We start from the raw sequence: 20,843 nt of genomic DNA on the forward strand, positions 1-20,843 counted from the left end.
GGAGTGGGGAGCTGCACCTGGGGATGGGGGAGCAGTGCCTTTTTTGGGAGGGCTTTTTTGGGATGACCCTTTTCCTGGCTGCCCATAGCTGCTGTGCTCCCCCCCACCCCACCATGCTGCAGTCTGGGATCGATGCTGGTGGGTGGGGGGGGGAGGTGGGGGGGCAGGTGGTGCTCCGCTGCTGGATCGATTTCTTAAAGTATCTGGATTTAAAAATGTCAAATCTGGCTCTCAAGCTCCAGGCTGGGAGGCAAGGAGGGGCCTCAGCCTCACTGCAGTGGGCAGCACCCCCACCTCCACCTCCAGGCCTTGGTGTGCCCATGTCCCCCAAGCACAGGAGCCCCCCATGGGTCTGAGGGGTCCCAGGGGGGGGGGGAGGGGGGCTGCTGTATACCCCCTTGTTGGGTGTAATAGGAGGCATTGATCAGCTCTGGGCGGCAGCGTTTAAGGCATCGATTGGCGGAGCCTTCCCGATAATTGAAGCATTTGTCATCGCCTCGTTTGGGGGTGTCCAGCTGGGGGCTGCCCCGCGTGGGAGAGCTGCTATGCACACCCCCAGGACACGCGTGTCCCCATGCACACACACGTATGCACACATCTGTATGATGCACAGACGTCCCTGTGCACATGCATTCCATCTTCATGCATACATACCTCTATGATGCACACAACCTCATGCACATGTGTGTCCCCATGCTGCACACACACACACACACGTGCACGAATGTGTTCCCATGGTGCTCACACGTCCCTGCATACACGCGTCCCCACGGTGCACGCACTTGTGTGCACACCTGTCCCTATGGAGCACACGCATCTCTGTGCACATACATCCCATCCTTGTGCACACACGTCCCTCTGGTGCACGCAACCTCATGCACACGCGTATGCCTATGGTGCAACCCCCCCCCGAGCATAAACGTGTCCCCATGCTGCTCACACGTCCCTCCATACACATGTGCGCTTCTGTGCAAGCCTGCCCCTACGATTCACAGGCATCCCTGTGCACATACATCCTCCTATAAGGCACACAACCTCACACACACACGCGTCCCCATGCTGCACATGCATCCCTGCATACACACCTGTCCCTATGGCGCACAAAGACCCCATGAACACACATCCTCCCCTCACACCCACATCCCCCCCGCAACACACACACACACGTCCTCATACAGACCCCCCACCCCCAGCCCCCCCCGTGCACCCATCCACACACGTGTGTGCACACACCACCAGCACACACACCCAAAGGGTCGGTTGAAGGCATCCGGCGCAGCTCCCGAATGTCACGTTGCCTTGTCAGTTTGCTGGTAATTAATGCAAACTCCGGGGCCGGAGTCCCTCTGGACTCGTACATCACTGCCAGCGCCGGGCTGCAGAGCAGCCCCTTTACCCAAGTGCTGTTATTAGGGGAATTTTATATGTATTAGCTGTTGATGCACATTAATACATTAAAAATGTCAGCGGTGGAGGCCAGCTAATTGTCTGATTTAAATGTCTATTTGTCAGCGGGTGCCTCAGGTAGGCATGAGGTGAATGTGCAATGAGCCCCCCGACCCTGTGGGGTGGGGGTGAGCCCTGGGGGGGCACAGGGATGGTGGCATTGGGGGACATTGGGGTGCAAGGTGGGGGGCTGCAGGTTCTGCTGTACAACGGGGGGCGGCGGGACCCTGTGCCCGCCACCCCCCCTTGATCACTGCCTGGCTGGGATGGATTTCTCCATCCGACATCCTCTGAATCCTTAATAAATGCTGCTTGTCCAGAGAATTAATCCGGGGCAGCCCACAGCCATCCATCTCGTCACGCGTTGGCATGTGGTGACGGACGGCCCAGCAGTGACTCAGCCGGGGGGGCCATGAATCCCCCCCAACCTCTCATGGGGATTTCCCCAAATCTCAGTGTTGTCACCCCCCGCTGACGCCCTGCTGCTCCTCACAATGGGGCTGCAATGCTAAGGAGACAACCCCAGGAAACTGAGGGTCCCCAAAGTCCTCCCCTCCCCTGTGTCATCTGCTCCCCAACTCACCTCATCCTGAGCCCAACACAGCCACAACATGTGGGGCCGTGCCCCCAGCTGCCTCATCAGCAATTAGCAGCAGATGTTAATGAACCTGGGTAGGCAGCAGGGGGAGGTGTGCCATGCCCAGGAGGTGCTGAGGCACAAAGAGTGCGCACTGAGGAGGCACAAATTGGGGGTGGGTACACAAGGACAGGGCTTACACTGAAGACAGGGCTCAGAATGGGGACAGGACATGCACTGGAAGCGGGGCGCAGGGACTCCCTCCTCCGGGGGGGGGGGGGGGGATGATGACAAGGTGCCAGCCCCCCATGCAGGCAGCAGGTGACACTTTCCACCTGTCACCATGCATGCAGGCAGCATCGCCCTCCCGCCACCCTCAGGACCTGTTGAGCCACCCGCAGCCCCCCCAGGCCATGTGTCCTCCCCCCCTCTCGCTGCTGTTGGTTTATTTGTCTCCATTCAAGGACAATTTTCATCCAATTTGGGCCCGGCATACGGCCTGGCTTTATTGCAAACACGCCCTGGATGGAGCGCGGCGCCCGGGTGCCTCCGGCCAATCTATATTCATTTGCACAATGCTCCCCCGTGACCACGTGCCGGGCGCCGACACACCAATCCGTCTGCTGGTCCCAGTGCAGTGCAGCAACTGGGAGGGAAGTGACTCGGTGATGGCATGGGGAGAGGGACAGGGATGCCGTGCACTGGGATGGGGCACCGAGCGCTGGGAGCTGTGATCTGTGCACTGTGGATCACAAGCTGTGCACAGGTGACCGTGCGCAATGTGCGCCGTGTGCTGTGCTCTGAGAACCCTGCGTGGTGCACTGTGCACCAGGAACTGCACCAGGGCTGTGCACTGCCCACTGGAGACCGTGCACAGTGCGTGGGCACCGTGTGCCGTGCACCAGGAGCACGGAGGGCAGTGCACACACCCTGCACTGGGCGTGAGGCGCTGGGCACACTGGGCTTTGGGGAAAAGATGTGACCCTGCCTGCGGAGGCAGATGGTGACCGTGCTTTGGTGCCCGCCAGACAGCCCCCCCCTCCCCGTGCCGGCCCCGCTCGCGGCCCTGGGGCTGCAGATCATGCATTTATTCATGCTCTGCTCCCCAGCTCCACTGCCAGCCCTGAGCTTGTGGCAGGGCTCGGCGCCCCACAGCGTCCCCATAGCTGCTGCAGGACACGTCCATCACCGCCGGCCCCACGTAGCCCCGAGGAGTGTCATCCCCACTTCTCCTCATGGCATGGGGACCCACGGCCACTACCCCCCATCCACCGTGACAAAGTGGGGCACCTCCACCACCGGTGCCACTGGGTGGGGCTGAGCTGCCCTATAGCCGTGAACGGGATCCATCTCCGAGCCTCCATCCCCCCCATCTCCCCACCACCACCGCTGCTCTCTCTGGGGTTGACCTTTCCCTCCTGCTATTTTTACTGGCAGTGTTTGCACTGCACTCCCTCTCCTCACAGCCTGTGCTGGGGCTGCAGCTGCCCCTGGGTGCAGCACTGCCAATGGGACCCCAATGGGACTGGGAGTGCTAGGAGCAGCCGGGACCCCTCGTGTTCCCATGAGTGGCTCCTTTCCGCTGAGCTCCCTTTCCCCGCATGCCCCCAGCTCTTGCTAATTAGCTCTCAGTCTTCCCCTCGCGGCCTTCCTAATTAATTCGCTGTTGCTGCTCATTAAGATCAGCCAACAGAAGGGCGGCGATGGCGGTGGGACTCCGATGTCCCCATCCCCAGGGGACAGCTTGGGCAGCATCGATCGCTCCCGGACCCCATCCCCTCTGCGGGAACTGCTCCCACTGCTGTAATTTGTTGCACAAACAGCGCCGGGCGGTTCAGGATTGCATTGATCCTCCAGCATAAAGGGCCCATAAATCCGTCGTGGAGCCCGGCTGATGGATCGGCGCCCTTTGGAGGGAGCTGGCCCAGCCTGCAAATTTAAAAACTATCCGGATAAATTACACAGAAAGGAGCATCTCCCACCACCCGTGTGCCAGCGTGCATCTGCACACATGCATGCACACACACACATGCACACAGCAGGCATGCACAGATGCAGATGCACACAAGACACGGTGCATGCACTCACATGCATGCATGCACACCTGCAGCCCCCCAGCTTGCATCCCTGCATGCACACTTGGGTGCAGAGGGATGGCTGCAAGGACATGCATGGGACCTGCAGCTGACAGAGGGCTTCCATTTCAGGCTGTGTCCTTCCCCGGTTGCAGCAGTGAAGACATGGGGGGCAGCCCTGCACCCTGAAGGTGGAGGGTGAGATTTGGCTGTGCACAAAGCAGTGGAGCCTGTCAGGGTTTGAAAAGAGCAGCCATAAATTTGCTCCCCGTGGGGTTGTGAGCTGCGTCCCCACCCCAGCATTGCATCCATGGAGAGAAATCCAGTCCTCGGGTGCTGCTGCTCTGCTGGGTCCAATGTGGGTGAGCCTCCCCAAAATGAGTGGCCCCCAGAAATGGGCTGGTGGCCGCAGGCATGCAGGGACCCCAAGTGGGGCTGAAGATGGAAAGCTGGGGGGGGGTCCCGCATGCATGCACACACCTTGTCCCCAAACCCACTGCACCCATTTCATGCACACGGAAACGCACGCGCACAGCACGACCCTGGCAAACTCACACCCACGTCTTGCACATCTCTGTGCACGCGTGGATGCAGACACAGCTCCGTGCACAAACAGAGCCCCGTGGGCACACGCATCCCGTGCACTCACCAATGCAGATGCAGCCCTGTGCACACACACACCGAGCCCTTCACACACAGGCACGCACCCGTGCAAACACACATCCCTGCACCAGCATCCCCCTGAGCACACAGCCCCACGCACACATCCATGCACCGCGCACAACCTTGCACGCACGCAGCTCTGCACACACACATGCATGCACGGACCCGAGCGCACCCTGTGTGCACGCACACGGAGCTCTGCACACCCATCCTCATGCACTGACATGAGTCCACACACCCATGCACACCCACCAACACCCACAGAGCTCTGCAAGCCCGTGCACCCCCACGCACACCAGCACCTCCTTGCACACGCACTCACCCCCCTCCCTGCACCCCCTCTTTCCCACTCCCTCCCTCGCCCCCCCCCCCCCCCCCCCCCCCGCCCCCGCCCCTGCCGTGCCCGGTGCCGTCGGGCGGAGCGGAGCTGCGGGCGCGGTGCGGTGCGGTGCGGGCGGCGGACTCGGCACGTGGCTCCCGCAGCCGCGGGCGGCAGGTGGGCACCGGCGGGCACCGAGGGGTCCCGGGGGGGGGCTGGAGGGGGGGCACGAGGCCCGGTGGGGCGGCCCCGACAGCGTCGCGCAGCCGCCCCAGGAGCCGCCGCCGGCGCGCACAGGGAGAGCGGGGACGCCCCCGGGGGCCGCTGCCGGTACGGGGGTGCCGCTCTCGGGGAACTTGGCGAGAAGTTCCGTCCCGGCTCCATCCCGGCTCCGGTTACATCACCAGCTCCGGCACCGGCTCCGGTCCTGCCTGCTCCATTGGCTCCACCAACGGCTCCGGTCCTGGTTGCAGCGGGAGCTCCAGCCCCGACTCCGCTCCCTGCTCGGGTCCCGGCTCCACTCCCGGCTCCGCCACCGGCTCTGCGCTCTTCTCCTCTGCCAGCTCCAGTCCCGGCTCCGCCTGCAGCTCCGCTCCCGGCTCCGGTCCCAGCAACAATTCCAACCCCTTTGCTCCGTGCCCGGCCCAGCGCCCGGCCCCATTGCTCCCGGCCCCGGTGCTGTCCCCATCCGTTCGTCCCTATTCCTTCTCTCATCCCTGTCCCATCCCCATCCCTCTCCTCAACCCCTGCTCCTGGTCCCATCGGTCCCAGCTCTTTCCCTGTCCTCATCCCCGTCCTTGCTGCTGGCTCCAGTGCCAGCCTTATTCCCGTCCCTATCCATATTCCCGTCTCCATCCCTACCCCTGCTGCTCCCTCCCCAGCCCCGACCCCGTCCCCATCCCTGCTGCCATCTCCAGCCCCGCTGCTCTCCCCATCTCCGTCCCCACCACCACCTCCATCCCCATTCCTGTCCCTATCCCTTCTGCTATCACCATCCCCACCACTATTTCCAACCCCATCCTCACCTCCCTCACCGTCCCCATCCCCGGCGCTCTCCCCATCCCCGACCTCATCCCTGCTTCCGTCCCCATCCTCATCCCCGTTCCCACCTCCCTCCCTGCCACCAGCTCCGTCCCCACCGCTGTCCTCATCCCGCCCCATCCTCGCTCCCAGCCCGCTCCCTGCCGCGCCGTGAGGCTCAGCGGGCGGCCCCCCGCCGTCCACCCCCCCGGCTCCACCATCGCTCCCAAGGGTGACGAGGACCTTCTGGCACTGGCTGCCTCTCGGCTGAGCCGCAGGAAACGCGTGGCCGGGGCGGCCGTCGGCGTGGCCATGGTGCTGGTGCTGCTGGTGGCCATCCCGCTGCTGGTGCACAGCTCCAAGGCGGCCGCTCACTACGAGATGCTGGGCAGCTGCCGCATGGTTTGCGACCCCTACCCCGAGCTGCCTCCCGCCTCCCCCCCTCCTTTCCTACCGGGGGCAAAGGGAGAACCGGGGCGCAAAGGGCGTGCTGGCGTTCGGGGCCCCCCCGGACCACCGGGACCACGGGGACCGCCAGGTGAACCGGGTCGACCGGGGCCACCGGGACCTCCAGGGCCGGGTCCTGGGGGGTACATCCCCTCCTTCTACAGTCCCAAGATTGCGTTCTATGCGGGCCTGCGGAAGCCCCACGAGGGCTACGAGGTGCTGCGCTTCGACGACGTGGTGACCAACGTGGGCAACTACTACGAACCATCGAGTGGCAAATTCACCTGCCCGCTCCCCGGCATCTACTTCTTCACCTACCACGTCCTCATGCGCGGCGGCGACGGCACCAGCATGTGGGCTGACCTCATGAAGAACGGGCAGGTATGGCACAGGACCCCCAGCAGCTCCCACCAGGCCCCCGTGCCCCTCTTCACCTCCTTTGCCCTTAGATCCCCCAGCCCCATCTCTCTGTGTCTCCACCCGGCTCCTCCAGCCCTCTTCCTGCTGCCTGCTGTCCCTATCCCTGCTCTCCCCTTCCAGTTCCCCCAGTTCGGTTTTTCCATTTTGTTTCCTTCCATCTTGCTTCTCCAATTCTGCTTTACCCTCATCCTGGCTCCCCCCAGCTTTCTGTCCCAAATTCCTGCCATCCCAGTTCAGATATTTTTTCCACCATCCAAGTCCTCCATCCTGATTCCCAAACCCATTCCCTCTTCCCCGATGCCCTACACTCATCCCCACTCATCCCATTTCCCCAGTCCCCACTCCCTCATCCCCATTCCCCTACACCCATCTTCATCCTATTTCCCCAATCCCATTCCCTTCATCCCTATTCCTCCGTCCCCATTCCCCTACACCCATCTCCATCTTCATTTCCCAATCCCCACTCCCTCCATCCCCATTTCCATCCCCATTCCCCTACACACATCTCCATCTCCAATCCCATTCCCTCTATTCCATTCCCTCCATCTGCATTCCCTCGATCCCACATCTTCTGTCCCTGCTCCCCCCAGATCCCATTTCCTTCGTCCCCGCATACCTCATCCCTTTTCTCCTATTCCTTCTCTTCTCCCCTCCGCAGAGATGTGGGGGGTGGACCAGCAGAGCCCCACAGCCCCATCCCCATCCCCACCACCCGCATCTGGGGCATCAATCCCCACTTTATGCCCAGAACTCCCACTGGAGGACCAGGGGAACACACTGCCCTGCATGGAGTGGGGTCTGCCTACCGCAGGGGTCCATCTGTGCCCCCCAACAGGCCCCAGGCCACCACCAGGAGGGTCTGCCTGCACCCTCACCTGCTTCCTTTGTTCACAGAGATGCAGCTCAGCCCTTCCCCACCTCACCCCAGACACTTTCTGTTTATTATGGGATAAAAGAGCATCGATCTGCTGTGGTGGATGCCAGGTCCGCCATCCCAATGGGAGCTGCACCCCAAGGAACCACAGGGTGGGGGGAGGCCGAGGGTGGCCGTGGGCTCCAACACCAGGGCTCTGCAGTCCTCTTTGCCCGTGGGACAGGGAAGGATGTGGGATTCAGGGACACAGTGCAGGGCCACCAAACTCGAGGGCCATGTTGGGGGGGGGGGGGGGGGGGGGGGGGGACTCTGGCGCTGCCACCTCCTGGCACCACAGCACTGCCGCAGGTGGGCGGCACGACCTTGAGCTGCCAGGGATGGCAGACTGAGGGGATCTGGGGAGGAAAGGGGGGCACAGAGCAGCTCAGCACCCCCACCCCCCCCCCCAAACCGCCCCGGGGGGGCACGGATCGGGGTGGTGGTTGTGTGTGGGGGGGTGGTCCTTGATGGCTGTGCCCCCCTCCCACCCCCCAAGGTTCGGGCCAGCGCCATCGCTCAGGATGCGGATCAGAACTACGACTACGCCAGCAACAGCGTCATCCTGCACCTGGACGTGGGTGATGAGGTGTGTGTCAAGCTGGATGGTGGCAAAGTGCACGGCGGTAACACCAACAAGTACAGCACCTTCTCAGGCTTCATCATCTACCCTGACTGAGCACTGGGGCGAGGGGGGGGTGGGGGGGCACCTCCTAAGGCACCGTCGTCATCCCCCCTGCCTCCCTTCCAAAGCCCCGAGGTGATGATGCCCATAGGGAAACCCATTTCTGCACCTCTGCAGGCACCGATACCTCGCAGCTCCTTTGCACACGCACAGCAGCCCCCCCCCCATCACACACACACGTGTGCATGCTCACCGCCGTCCCCACGCGCCTCCCCCACGTTGCACACGCGTGTGCGCTCACCGCACTCCCCCATGCGCCCACTCACAAGCGTAAATGCTCCCTGCTCACCCCTGCATGTCAGCACCCCACAGGCACTGCGGTCCCCCCTTGCTGTGCTGTCCCCCTGGAGCCCCCCTCTCTCCCCTCCCCATCCCTGAACCCCGCAGTTTGTTGCACTCTGTGTTCCCCCCAAATAAAATATAATGGGTTTGGAGGTGCAGCTGCTGCCTCGGCCTCATCGTGGGGACGGTGTGGGGAGGGACGGAGCTGTGCCCCTGTCTCGTGTCACCACAGCAGTAAGCAATGGGGGCACTGACACTGATACTGCCACCAGGGATGGGGACGGTCACCCTCCCCGCACACCCACGGGGACGCAGCAGCAGGACACAGCCCCACTGCCTCTCCTATGGGCTCCGTGGGGGCTCTGAATGAATGTGAGCGTTCCCACCTCGCGGGCACTGCTGTCACCGCGTGGCCAACGTGTGGCATTGCCACCAACTGCGGGGAAACGTCGGGGGATGGGGGCTGCCCCAGGGACGCGAAGAAGACCCCATACAGCAAAGCAAAGCAAAGCAGACAATATTTTATTCACACTTTTTTCTGCGTTCCCCCCCAACTCCCACACTCTTTGTGCCCAGAACGCCCACACTGCCCTGCATGGAGGGGGGAGTCTGCCTGCTGCAGGGGGCCATCTGTACCCCCCAGCAGCCACTTGGCCACCACCAGGAGGGTCTGCCTGTGCCCTCACCCATTCCCTTTGTTCACAGAGTTGCAGCTCAACCCCCACGTAGGTCACAGTTACGAGGAGAGGCTGTGGGTGTCCAGGGGGTCCTGGGGCATGGGGTCCACCCCCAACTCGGTCATGAGCCCCCACAGCTCCGTCAGCGCCGCTACAGCATCCGGTCGGTCCTGCACCATCTTCATCAGCTGCTGCAGGAGTAGGGCTGCACGCTGTGGGACACAGATTGAGTGTGGAGCTTGGAGTGAGACCCCCCTCCTCACCCCTGGGTCCCCCCTCAACCCAAGGATCCAACCCTGAGCCCAGGGAACCCCACAGCCCCCCTACCTGTGTCTTGCTGAGGTCCGGGGTGCTGCTGGGATTTGCCATCATCACCTTAACATCCTGCTGGCCTTCGTTCCCCTTGAAGAGCTGCACCACCACCTTGTCCTGGGGGAAGATTTCCCACAGTCAGACCACTCCTAGCACTCCCAGCCTCCCCCCCTCACTGAGGGGAGAGAGGAATGGGTGCCACAAGGGGACCAAAGAGCCCCACAGCACACACTCACCCAGGATGGGGACAGATTGTTGTTATTGATGGCAGCGTACGCACTGGGGTCAGACTGGGGGGTCACAGCCGGTCGCCAGCGCAAGGGGGTCTCCGAGGGGACAACGCCATCAGCAGGGGCTGAGGGGGCAGGTCGGGACCCCTTCCTAGTGCTCAAGCTGGCCCCCACCTGCAGGGCGCGTGGCTGGGAGATGCAAGGGGTGAGGCACGGCGTGCGGAGGGAGCTCTGAGTGCGGGGGGCAGAACGCTGCGGAGTGAAAGGGGAGAGCAGAGCAGGATGAGGGTGTGAGGGAGGGGAGTCGGAGCTGGCATTTCCCTCTCCCTCCCCTCCCATACACACCATGTTCTTGGTGACAGAGACACAGAGAGTCAAGCCAGCACTGGAGGAGCCTGCAGGGGGATGGGGAAGGAGGCTCAGCACCAACAAACCACCCCCAGAGTGCAGAGTGGGGCGGGTTGGGGGGAGGGATAGGATGTACCTGGGGTGCCGTTCTTCTTCTTCTTGGGGACCCTCAGTCCCATGGATGCACTCTCCTGGAGGGGACAAAGCAGTGCTGTCTGGGTCCCTGCTGTACTCAGAGGTGAGGGTCCTTTGGCAGAGGGGGGGCCACGGGCGGGCACCCTGCGGGCCAAGCAGGGCCTGCGCCCCACAGTCCCCAGCACAGGGGTGGCAACAGGTGAGGGGGTGACGGTGGTCTCTGTGGGGAGAAAGACCACAGGGGGGAGGGGAGGGGCTTCAGTCACGTGGAGGGGGCACCCAACCACGGAGTGCCAAAGCAGGGGGGAGGAGGGGGGAAACTCACCTGCATCCAGCGCTGGAGGCGGCGGCTGCTCCACCCCTGCGTCACTGCGGGGAACAGCAGCACAGTGAGGACCCCCGCCCCAAATACTGAGGGTCCCCTTCTTTGGGGGTAAGAGGGGGGAAAGAGGGGGGAAAGAGGGGGGAAAGAGGGAGCCCCGTGCCCACTTCCGCGTTCTGTCTGCAGCCCCCCCAGCGCTCCTTCCTGCATTCATCCTCCCCTTCCCCCCCGTTACCGGGGCTGCCCGCAGGACGGAGCGGTGCAAGCAGCGTTCGGTCGTTCTCCATGTTCCGCCTGACGGGAGCGGGTCCGCACCGGGACGCGGCCGTAAGGAAAGCGTTTCACGGTGTCGCTCGGCCCCGGAGAGCGGTTCTCCTTCTGGGAAGAGCCGCCCACCACCATCGCGCTCCGCAACCGCGCACCGCACCGCCACCGCTTTAAGTCCTCCTTAAGGCTCCTCCCGCCGCCCGTTACAGAACTCGGCGCGGCCGCTTATTGGTCCCCGCGAGGCCAATGGGAAGCACGAGGAGTGTGGATTGGTCCGCGCTGAGCGAATGGGTTGCAGCGCGGGGTTAGGGGGCGGGGACAGCGAGGGGACCATAGAGAGGGCGAGAACCATGGGGGGGGGGAAACCATAGAGAGGAGGGAGGGGAACCATAGAGAGGGATTGTTGGGGAAACCATAGAGAGGAGGAAGGGGGGGGGTGAAAATCCTAGAGAAGACAGAGGACCACGGGGAGGAAGGGTGCGGCAGAGTGACAGTGTGCGGATTGGTGGAGAGCGGCGGACCCGCCCCCGAAGGCCCCGCCCCCCCCCGAAGGCCTCCAGCCCCGCCCCCTGCAGGGACTCCACCTCCTCCAAGCTCCATTCTTTATTTGCGGCTGACGAGGTGGGGGGTTGGGTGGGCAGCGGCGGGACCCCCCCCTCCGCTCTGCTACAACGTTGAGCACAGCAGCAAATAGCAATAAATAAAGGCACAGGCATGGGGGACGGCCGCAGAGGCCTCTTCATCACTTGGGCTCCACTCCTTGCACGACTCCATCACCACCTGCTGCGGGGGGAGAAAGGACCATTGGGGCGGGCAGACCCCATCTGGGAAGGCCCAGTTCCATCAGTTCCATAGGGAGGGGGTCAGAACCTATTTGAGGGGGGAGCCCTCAAATCATTCTGGAGGGGGGGGGTTGGGAGGAGGTCAGCCCGTCCTCCTGGAGGACCTTTAAGCTGTTCCCCCCCCCCCCCCCAGTTTGGCAACTTTCCATTGCTTGTTTTGCCATGACTTCCTATCTCGGTGCACTGTAACCCAAAACAATACATGTGAAATCCAAGCAAAAAACGTCCTTGCACCTGGTGGATGCAAAGATAAAAGCAGTCTGTTGTGACTCCAGTGGGATTGGTCAGAAAAACAAGGCTGTGCGCACACCAAGCAAAGCCAATCTGGAAAGCTGTAGAACAAGCACTCATAGATTCCTTTTGCTAAACGAATGTATTCATCCTTGAAGGGACAGACTGATCTCTATTGCTAAACCAGCCTATGGGGGGAGCAGCTTCATTAGTGGGGTCTAATCCATCAGAAAAAGGGGGTGGCCTCCACTGGGGAGGGGTCAGACCCATTTGGGGAGGGCACAAATGCCCACAGCACAATGGTTTGGATGAGCACCACCCTCCACGCAGGGCTCAGTGCTGGTTCAAGCACTGGGGGAGGGAGAAGCCACCAAAACCCTTCTCCCTCTCCTCCAGACAAAGCCTTAAGGTGGGGGCACAAGGACACAGCTGCAGCCCTTGGGATCCTGGCCACCCCTCACCGCTGTTCTTGGGGGAATGGAGACAGCGGGGCGCAGGGGGAGGTGACCCTGATTTTGCACTTCAATCCAATAATGGGATTCAACGGGAAAGGGATCCTCTCCAATGGCTGAGGTCTGCACAGCTGCTGTGCTCGGCCCAACGCTGCACCCCTCGGTCTCCTAGCAGCCAAAGGGTTGCATCCACCGCCCCGTGCTCAGGGTCCCATCTCAGCACTGCCCTCCCCACAGGATGTCCCCCTGCCTCACCAGCCCTCCTCACTGTTCAGCAGCTTGCGGTACGTGGCGATCTCCACGTCCAGGGCCATCTTGACACGGAGCAGATCCTGGTACTCGTGCAGCTGCCGTGCCATCTCCTTCTTCATGCACTGGATCTCCTGCTCCAGCCTCCCCATCGCCTCCTGGTAGCTCCTGATCTCCGTGCCAAACTCATCCTCCATCTCCTGCATCTGTCGCTGCAGTGCTTCATTCTGCAGGATGGAGGAGGGACACAAAGGGACGGTAAGGCGATGGGGGGCTCCTTGTACCCCCCTCCACAATCCCCCAGTGCTCACCATGCCCTTCAGCCCATCCACCTCGGAGGTGAGGCTCTGGATCTGCCTCTGGGATTCGTTCATCTCCTGCTTGGCCACCCGCAGCGCCTCGCAGTTACGGTTGGCAGCATCCGAGAGATCAGCAAACTGCAGGCACCGTGGGGGGCGAGAGGGAAGAGGGTCAGCATTGTGGAGGTGCCCCCATCATCCCCACATCAGCAGCAAACAGCAAGGTGCTGGTGCAGGGGGTCAGCCCTGGGGGGTGTCCCCATCCCATGCATGCCCTCGTGGGTACCTTGGCTTTGTACCACTCCTCGGCTTCCTGCAGGTTTGTGACAGTGATGCTCTCATACTGCGTGCGGATGTCGCGCAGTGCAGCTGTCAGATCCGGCTGCTGCAGCTCCATTCGTGCCCCCGCCTGTGGGCTCTGTGCATTCACCTCCAGCTCCCACAGCTCCTACGTGCCCACATTACACCATCACACCACAGCCCCCACGCGGGACCCCCATCCCTCCTTGGGTCCACCCCACAACCTCCTCGTGCAGCTTCTTCAAGAAGCTGATCTCATCCATCAGCAGCTCAATCCTGTGCTCCAGCTCCAGGCGGCACAGCGTGGCATCGTCCATGTCCTGCAATGGCTAAAGCTGCAGGGACTGCAAAGAGGATGGGACCCCCCTCCCCTCCTCCCAATAGACTTCGGGCCACCCCCTGGGCAGAGTGCATGGGGCATCCCCGAGCCCTTTGCCAATTAGTGGGGGAAGTACATGGGGTGCACTGGACTCCCCTCCCCCCCATCTCACCTTGCGGAACAGCACCAGGCTCTGCTCTGCATCTTCTCGCTTCTGCATCTCATCCTCCAGCCTGGGGTGCAACGGGAGGGAGGTCAGAGTGGGGTGAGGGGGCATAGAACCCCATTTTAGGGATACGTAAGGGGGAAATTCTTTGTTTCTGGCACAGGCTGCCCAAAGAAGGTGTGGGTTTCCCACCCTGGAGGTGCCTAAGGCCAGGCTGCATGGGACCCCGGGCAGTCTGATGAGGTGGGGGGCAACCAACCCATAGCAGTGGTTGGGTTGGAAGGGCTTTGAGGTGCATCCCCTGCATCCCCCCCATCCTTACACCCATCACACACCAAAGGACCATCCCCTGGGTCCTTTGCAACACATCTCAATCCTCACCCAACATCCCCAGCCCATTCCCTGGTCGTCGTCCCCCCTTCCCGGACCACACTGGTCCCCTCCCTCGTGTGTCCTGGTTCATTCTGGAGTCCCCGTCCCCATCCCAGTACATGCTCCATCCCTTTGGGACACATCCCAGTGCATTCCCTATGGCCTTAGTCTATTTCCTGCTTCCCATCCCAGTGCATCTCAATCTCCATCCCTCTGACCCCCACTGCATTTCCTATTCCCCACCCCCAGCGTATCCCAATGCATCCTAAATCCATTCCCAGCACCTCCGGATGCATCCCCCGCTGCCCACCCCTATTACGACCTCCGCTTCACTTCCCGGTGCATCTCCACTCATCTCCAGTTCCCATCCCAGACCACAGCCAGTCCCTCCTCAACACATCCCCGTTCATCCCACCGTTTCCATTCCAGAGCCTCCTCCACCCCAACGGCTCTCGGTCCCCACCACTGTGAATTCCGCTTTACCCCATGGTCCCCACCCCCAGATCACTCCCAGTCCCTCCCCAGCACATCCCGGCTAACTCACCTCACATCACTCCCATTCTCCCCTCTACACATTTCGGTGCACCCACCCTTCCTTCCCCGTCGCATCCCGGTCCTCACATCACATCGCTCCCGCTGCCTCCCCATACATCTCGGTGTCCCGCTCCCCTCCCATCACACCCACTCCGCTCCTCCTCCCGCCGCGCACCGCCGCCGCAGCCCCTGCAGCTCCGCCGCGAGCCCATCGCGCTCTCCCTGCAGCCGTTCCCTCTCCCGGCCGAGGCGCTGCAGCCGCTCCCGCAGCCCCCGCAGCTCTCCCCGCACCAACCCCGCAGCGCGGGGAGCGGCGGCGGCGCGGCCGATGGCCGAGCGGAGGGCTCCGTTCTGCCTCTCCAACGCCCGCACCCTCTCCAGGAAAGCGGCGAAGCGATCGTTCAGAGCCGCCAACTCCGTCCGCTCCGCGCTGCGCCCCGCCGAACGCGCATCAACCGGAACCGGCGGAGAATCGAGGGTGCGGTCCCGGGGTGGGGAGAAATCGCGACTCATCGCGGCTGCGGGAAGAGGCGGCCGTCGGTTGCGGGGATTGACAGCGAACGGCGGCTCCGCCCCGGCGGGGGGACGCAGGAATGAGGAGCAACGGGAAAGAAAAGAGGGGAGGGGACTGGGGGTGGGGGCGGGGCTCCCCCAGGTGCCCCCGGTCGCTCCCTGGGCTCAGGTGGGAGCTGCTGAGTGCCAAAAGCTGCGGGGTTTGAGCATCGCTTGCGCTCCCCATCCCTCCATCACTGTCATTGAATTCCCTAATAATTCGATTTCGGTAAGGAAGCATTTAAGAAAAACGTAACGTCAGTTCTATACTGTTTTTGGCAAGTGTTTACAACACATTAACATAGATTTCCTTGCTTTGGAGAATTTTATTTTTATCGTATTGTATTGTATTTATTTTTTCCCAGCTTTGCGCTCTTCAAAACCAAATGGAAAAACCCCACGCAGCGTTCGGAGCAGCGCGGCTCTTTTCTCAGTCTCTGCTGCCACCGTGTGGCCAAAGAGCGGAACTGCAGGAGTGGCGCTCGGGGAACGGTTGAGCCCTGGAGGCGGCGGTGGCGGTTTCAGGGCCGAGGGAACTTTTAGCGGCGGTGCTGCTGCTGGTTTTATGGGCGGAGGGGATCAGGGTTGCTCAAGGCGGCTCGGACCTCCCCGGCGCCAGCACTGCCCCGCAGAACGCTCTTGGAGCTGCTTAGCGCGTCGCTCTGCCCTCCCGCTCCGAGCCTCTATTCTCTATGGTAATTGGTAATCCTGTCGCTAACATGCAAGTGTTGCGACACACAGAAGTCGCGACTCTGCACTCTGACAGCTCTGCGTCGTCAGTTCGCCAATATCTACGATAATAGGGCTTGCGACAGTACTGCGCATGTGCAGTGAAACGCGGAAAGTCTGTTTGTTTTAACCGTTCTGCGCTCCCAGACCTCCAATCTCTATGCTTCTTTGGTCCTCCAGGCTGTAGTACACATGCGCAAACAGCTCTTACCGCTCTGCGCCACGGTTCCTCCAATCTCTATGGTCTTCGGTCCGCCAGGCGGCATTACGCATGCGCACAGGCTCAAGCAAGCACTTCGGGAAGCCTGTGGGGCACACGGGGGGGCACAGAGAGGCGCTGGGGGACAGAGCATAAGGGAGCTTTGGGGTGTCCAGAAGTCATCCGCCCCACCGGGAGACGCCCCTAATTTTGGGGTGTCCCCAGTTAGGAACTGCCTCACTTTATAGAATCTCCCCATTTTTGAGGTTTCCCCATTTCTGAGTGTCCACATGGCTTCCACTAAGGGAATCCGTTTGGGGCACAGGTAGGATTGGGATGAGGACAGGGGTGGGATGGGATTGGAACGGGGATGGGATTGGGGTTGGAGAGGATGAGGGTGGGGATTGGGATGGGAATGGGGTTGGGGATGGGATGGGATTGAGATGGTGATGAGGATAGGGATGGAAGTGCTGATAGGGATGGGATGGGGACGGATCAGAATGGGGTAGAACCGGGATGAGGATGGCATGGTTTTGGGGTATGGATGAGCACAGGATGGGGTGAGGATGTGGCTGAGAAGACCCCGGGTGCCCCCCACCACGCAGCGCCGGTGCGGCCGTTCCGATCACCTTTATTGGAGGAAACCAACAGAAAACCCAACGGCGCCCGGCGCCGCGCAGCCCCACACCCCACAGCACTCCCACCCCAACAGCAACGGGGCACGGAGGGAGACGGGGGGCAGACGTGAGGCCAGACCCCCCCCAAAGGTCCCCCCCCCAAAAGAAAACCCCAAATGAAGCAGGGCGGAGCAGCAGGGCCCGGCAATGTCGGTTTTCCTCCTTTTTTTCCTTTCCTTATGCTGATTCTTGGCTTGATTTCGGCGGGGCGGCGCTGGGTTTTCTGTTCCATTTCGGTGTTGGGGTTGGGGACGGCCTTCATTCACCGCACTCCTCCTCCTCGCCGTCCACTGACAGCGCTGCATACTTGCTGGCGTGGCTGAACTGTGGGGTGCAGTGCCAGTGCTGTGAGGCTGGGCCCTGCCCCACAACCAGGCAAACCCATCCCCAATAGCTCCCAACCTGCAAAAAGCCTCAAATCCCAAAGCCCTGTAGGTCTCCTAAGCCCCAAATTCACAGAAAACCCCATACAGCCCCCAAACTTCAAAGCCTTGGGCTGTGCCCTACAGCTCAGCTGGAGTGTGGCACTGCCCCCAGCCCCATCCAACCCCACTGGGGTCACAGCCAGGTCCCATCAGGTCCTACTGGGGTCACTCCCTTAATGGGACCTGATGCTAATGCATCAGACCCAGGTCTCACCTAATGCCACTGGGTCACACCCAGGTCCTGTCAGGTCCTACTGGGGTCACACCCAGGTCCCGTCAGGTTGCTAATGAGACTTGATGCTAATGCATCAGACCCAGGTCCCATTCAATCCCTCTGGGGTCACTCCCAGGTCCTGTCAGGTCCCACTGGGGTCACTCCCTTAATGGGACCTGATGCTAACGCATCAGACCCAGGTCTCACCCAATGTCACTGGGTCACTCCCAGGTCCCGTCAGGGCACTAATGGAACCTGATGCTAATGCATCAGACCCAGGTCCCATTCAATCCCTCTGGGGTCACACCCAGGTCCCACTGGGTCCCACTGGGGTTACCCCCAGGTCCTGTCAGGTTCCCCCATGACACTCACGGGGGCTGGGCTGTCCTCCAGTCTCTTTGGCTCAGGCGCAGCTCTTGCCTCATGCTCCTTGCGGCCGTCTTTCCTGGGGAGGGATGGGGATGGCACTGAGCAGGGTGACGCAGGGCAGCATCCCCTCGTTAACCCTAACGAGCGGCACTCACCTCTCGGCCGAGCTCCCACTGCGCGCCTTCGGGCCATCTCGGCCCCCATCTGGCTTGTTCTCATCCCCTGGGGAGGAGACACGACCATGTGCTGAGGACGCCGTGTCCACCCAACCTAAAGCCACCATGCCACCAGTGCCACCAAGGGGACACTTCTGCCCCCCATCCCACCCCACTGCCTGCCCTCCTCACCTCTCCGGTGGGTGTTCCTCGGGGTGGCCCCATTCTCTGCAGGCGGGCGGGAAGCCATCTGGCTGCTGGGGGGACAAAGGGTCACAGTGGGGTCAGAATGGGGTCAGAGAGGGGGACAGGTGTGGGGTCAGACATAGGGGTTGGCCATCGGGGTTGGCTTTTGGGATAAGATAATGGGTGTCAACCACTGGGGTTGGCCACTGGGGTGAGATATGGTGGTAAATCATTGGGGTTGGCTATTGGGGTCAGACATGGGGGTCCACCATTGGGTTGGCTATTGGGGTGTTGGTCATTGGGGTGAGCCATTGAGGTTGGCCATTGGGATGAGATAATGGGTTTCAGATATGGGGTCAACCATGGATCAGAACGTGGGGGGTGATGAGTCTCTGCATCAGCCTTATAGGGGAATGTTTTTGGGATTTCAGTCCCAGGGGATTAATTTTGGGGATTCAATCCTACCAAGAACCTGCGGGGGAACAATTTGGGATTCAGCCCTGTACCAACCTCACAGGAGAACCATCTGAGGGTTCTGACCTCAGACAAATCTTATAGGGAACTGATTTGGGAAGGCCGAGCCCCACGCCAACTTTGCAGGGGAAGATTTGGGTTTCTGCCCCCCCCCCCAACCTCTGCAGGGGGAACACCCAGGACTCCCAGCCCCATGCCAAGCTCTCAGGAAACCGTTTGGGCTCCCAGCCTCATACTGAGATCCCAGCAGAACTTCGGGCTCCCAGCCCCATAACAAGCCCCCCATCACCCCTCACCTGCTGGGTGAGTGCTGCTCGGAGTCAGAGCCCGGGGAGCGGCCGGCGGTGCTGCTGCTGCGCTTGGCCCACGCGTTCTCCTTCGGGGGCGGCGCGGGCATCACCTTCAGTGGCTGCTTCTCCTCACGGCCCTCCTCCTCGCGGCCGCACGCATCACCCTCCACCGACTTCTCACTCTCCCTCCTCCGTGTGGCTGCAGGGGGCACAGAACGGTGGGCAGGGCTGGGGATGAGCCCTCCCTGCACCCCCCCCCATCCCCAGACCCCCACCCGACACCTACTCCTCCCGGTGGGACCGGTGCCGGCGGTGGTGCCAGGAGGTCCTGCGGCTCCGCTCTGCGAGGACTCGCTGCCCGTCCGTGACCGCTCAGGGTTGTCCTCACTGCGGCTGCTAGGGTACCTGGAAACGGGGGGCGGATAGGGGAACGGGGCTCAGCGTGGCACCCTGCAGAGCTGTACCCCCGCCCCACGTCCCCAGTGCCGCGTCTCCCCACCGCTCCCTGGGCCGCCGCTCCAGCCTCTTGTCGTCCTCCAGCTGCCGCTGCAGCTTCTCCTGTTCCTTCTGCAGCCTCTCCTCCACCTCACGCTCGCGGGCGGCCGTGTCCACGGGTTTGGCCCCCCCAAAGATGGAGGCGGCGCGGCTGGACTGTGGTGCAGGGGCTGCTGTGCTCTCCTCCTCCTTCGGGGCGCTGCGCGGCTTCAGGTTCAGCTTGGGGCGCTGCGTGGGGCCTGGGGGGTGGCACGTGGGGCTGAGGGGTGTCCTGCATCCCCGCATCCCGTACACAACGCATCCTGCAGTTCTCCACCACGTGCTTCATCCTGAATCGGCCATCTGCCTCCTGCACCCCACAAATCCCGAATCCCACATCCTGCATTGCCCTACACCTCCCATCCAACAGTCCGTACCCCAAATCACACCACCTGAAATACCCCAACATCCTCCATTCCATACCCCACATCCTGCATCCCCCCCCACACCTCCCATCCCAATTCATCACCTAAATCCCCCTACACCCCCCAATCCCATACCCCACATCATGCATCCCCTCCACCCCCATCCCATCCCAACCCCATCCCCTATATCCCCCTCCACCCCCATCCCATACCCCCCATCCTGCATCCCCTCCAACCCCATTCCCTAACTCCCCCAATACCCCCCACCACTCCCTCACCCCAACCCCCCCCCCCCCTCCACCCCTCACCCCCCAATTCCCCCCTCCCCATTACCCCTCTCTTCACGCCGGAACTCATCCCTCCCGTATTCCTCTCTCCCTCCCCAGCGCTCCATGCGGTCGTCGCGCCGCTCGTAGCGCTCCTCGTAGCGGTCGCTGCCGCCCCGGAAATCGTCGTCGCGGCGGTAGCCACTGCCGAAGGCCCTCCGGCCGCTGCCGATGCGCGAGTTGTAGCCTGGGGGGTGCAGAGCTCAGCCCCCCTGCGCCCGCAGTGCGGGGACTTCACCCACAGCTGCTGGGAGTCAGCCTCAGCTACTGGGATTTACCCGCAGGTAATGGGATTCAGCCTCAGCTATTGGGATTTACCCCCAGGCAATTGGATTCAGCATCAGAATATTGGGATTCAGCCTCCGATATTAGGATTCATCCTCAGCTATTGGGATTTAACCACAGGTAATGGGATTCAGCCTCAGCTTATTGGGATTCAGTCTCAGCTT

General features: G+C 62.1%; 4 protein-coding genes across 6 annotated transcripts in view; 1 reads left to right on the forward strand and 3 right to left on the reverse strand.

The window, feature by feature from the left end:
* The first annotated feature begins 6,412 nt into the window (after positions 1-6,412).
* Positions 6,413-8,556, forward strand: C1QL4 (complement C1q like 4). The gene is made up of 2 exons (XM_042836693.1): positions 6,413-6,928; positions 8,377-8,556. Exons 1-2 carry the CDS (start codon positions 6,413-6,415, stop codon positions 8,554-8,556), a joined length of 696 nt encoding a protein of 231 aa, XP_042692627.1.
* An 833-nt stretch (positions 8,557-9,389) lies between these two features.
* On the reverse strand, positions 9,390-11,270 carry LOC122170076 (uncharacterized protein DKFZp434B061-like). Its single transcript, XM_042836692.1, has 7 exons — positions 11,184-11,270; positions 10,872-10,971; positions 10,548-10,766; positions 10,409-10,458; positions 10,070-10,315; positions 9,849-9,950; positions 9,390-9,733 (listed from the first exon to the last, which is right to left on the reverse strand). The coding sequence occupies exons 1-7, from the start codon at positions 11,268-11,270 to the stop codon at positions 9,581-9,583; spliced, it is 957 nt and encodes a 318-aa protein (XP_042692626.1). The 3' UTR covers positions 9,390-9,580.
* A 492-nt stretch (positions 11,271-11,762) lies between these two features.
* LOC122170080 (peripherin-like) lies at positions 11,763-15,412 on the reverse strand. The gene is made up of 7 exons (XM_042836697.1): positions 15,075-15,412; positions 14,000-14,060; positions 13,733-13,828; positions 13,495-13,656; positions 13,221-13,346; positions 12,916-13,136; positions 11,763-11,918 (listed from the first exon to the last, which is right to left on the reverse strand). The coding sequence occupies exons 1-7, from the start codon at positions 15,410-15,412 to the stop codon at positions 11,909-11,911; spliced, it is 1,014 nt and encodes a 337-aa protein (XP_042692631.1). The 3' UTR covers positions 11,763-11,908.
* Positions 15,413-16,993: 1,581 nt separating this feature from the next.
* Positions 16,994-20,843, reverse strand: part of EIF4B (eukaryotic translation initiation factor 4B) — an 11,670-nt gene continuing 7,820 nt past the window's right edge. For all 3 annotated transcript variants that reach the window (XM_042836696.1, XM_042836694.1, XM_042836695.1), the window contains exons 8-15: positions 20,402-20,581; positions 19,669-19,903; positions 19,456-19,574; positions 19,176-19,368; positions 18,412-18,476; positions 18,220-18,286; positions 18,068-18,140; positions 16,994-17,380 (exon numbers count right to left, since the gene is read on the reverse strand). In XM_042836696.1, the coding sequence (XP_042692630.1) occupies positions 17,315-17,380; positions 18,068-18,140; positions 18,220-18,286; positions 18,412-18,476; positions 19,176-19,368; positions 19,456-19,574; positions 19,669-19,903; positions 20,402-20,581 (998 nt within the window). In that variant the 3' untranslated portion in view covers positions 16,994-17,314. The remainder of the gene's footprint in view (positions 17,381-18,067; positions 18,141-18,219; positions 18,287-18,411; positions 18,477-19,175; positions 19,369-19,455; positions 19,575-19,668; positions 19,904-20,401; positions 20,582-20,843) is intronic.

This window comes from Centrocercus urophasianus, unplaced genomic scaffold (assembly GCF_019232065.1).
Source record: "Centrocercus urophasianus isolate 14NV4802_14NV808 unplaced genomic scaffold, USGS_Curo_1.0 seq_626, whole genome shotgun sequence".
Lineage (NCBI taxonomy): Eukaryota > Metazoa > Chordata > Aves > Galliformes > Phasianidae > Centrocercus > Centrocercus urophasianus.

What these genes read in the sequence shown, in the direction of transcription:
- C1QL4 (XM_042836693.1), top strand. Translation starts at nt 6,413, where the DNA reads ATGGTGCTGGTGCTGCTGGTGGCCATCCCGCTGCTGGTGCACAGCTCC. An exon ending in ACCTCATGAAGAACGGGCAG is followed by an intron (nt 6,929 to 8,376) that starts GTATGGCACAGG and finishes CCACCCCCCAAG; the next exon opens with GTTCGGGCCAGCGCCATCGC.
- LOC122170076 (XM_042836692.1), bottom strand. Translation starts at nt 11,270, where the DNA reads ATGGTGGTGGGCGGCTCTTCCCAGAAGGAGAACCGCTCTCCGGGGCCG. An exon ending in GCCTCCAGCGCTGGATGCAG is followed by an intron (nt 10,767 to 10,871) that starts GTGAGTTTCCCC and finishes TTCTCCCCACAG; the next exon opens with AGACCACCGTCACCCCCTCA. An exon ending in TCTCTGTCACCAAGAACATG is followed by an intron (nt 10,316 to 10,408) that starts GTGTGTATGGGA and finishes TTCACTCCGCAG; the next exon opens with CGTTCTGCCCCCCGCACTCA.
- LOC122170080 (XM_042836697.1), bottom strand. Translation starts at nt 15,412, where the DNA reads ATGAGTCGCGATTTCTCCCCACCCCGGGACCGCACCCTCGATTCTCCG. An exon ending in CTGCAGGGGCTGCGGCGGCG is followed by an intron (nt 14,061 to 15,074) that starts GTGCGCGGCGGG and finishes GTTGCACCCCAG; the next exon opens with GCTGGAGGATGAGATGCAGA. An exon ending in TGAAGAAGCTGCACGAGGAG is followed by an intron (nt 13,657 to 13,732) that starts GTTGTGGGGTGG and finishes GTGGGCACGTAG; the next exon opens with GAGCTGTGGGAGCTGGAGGT.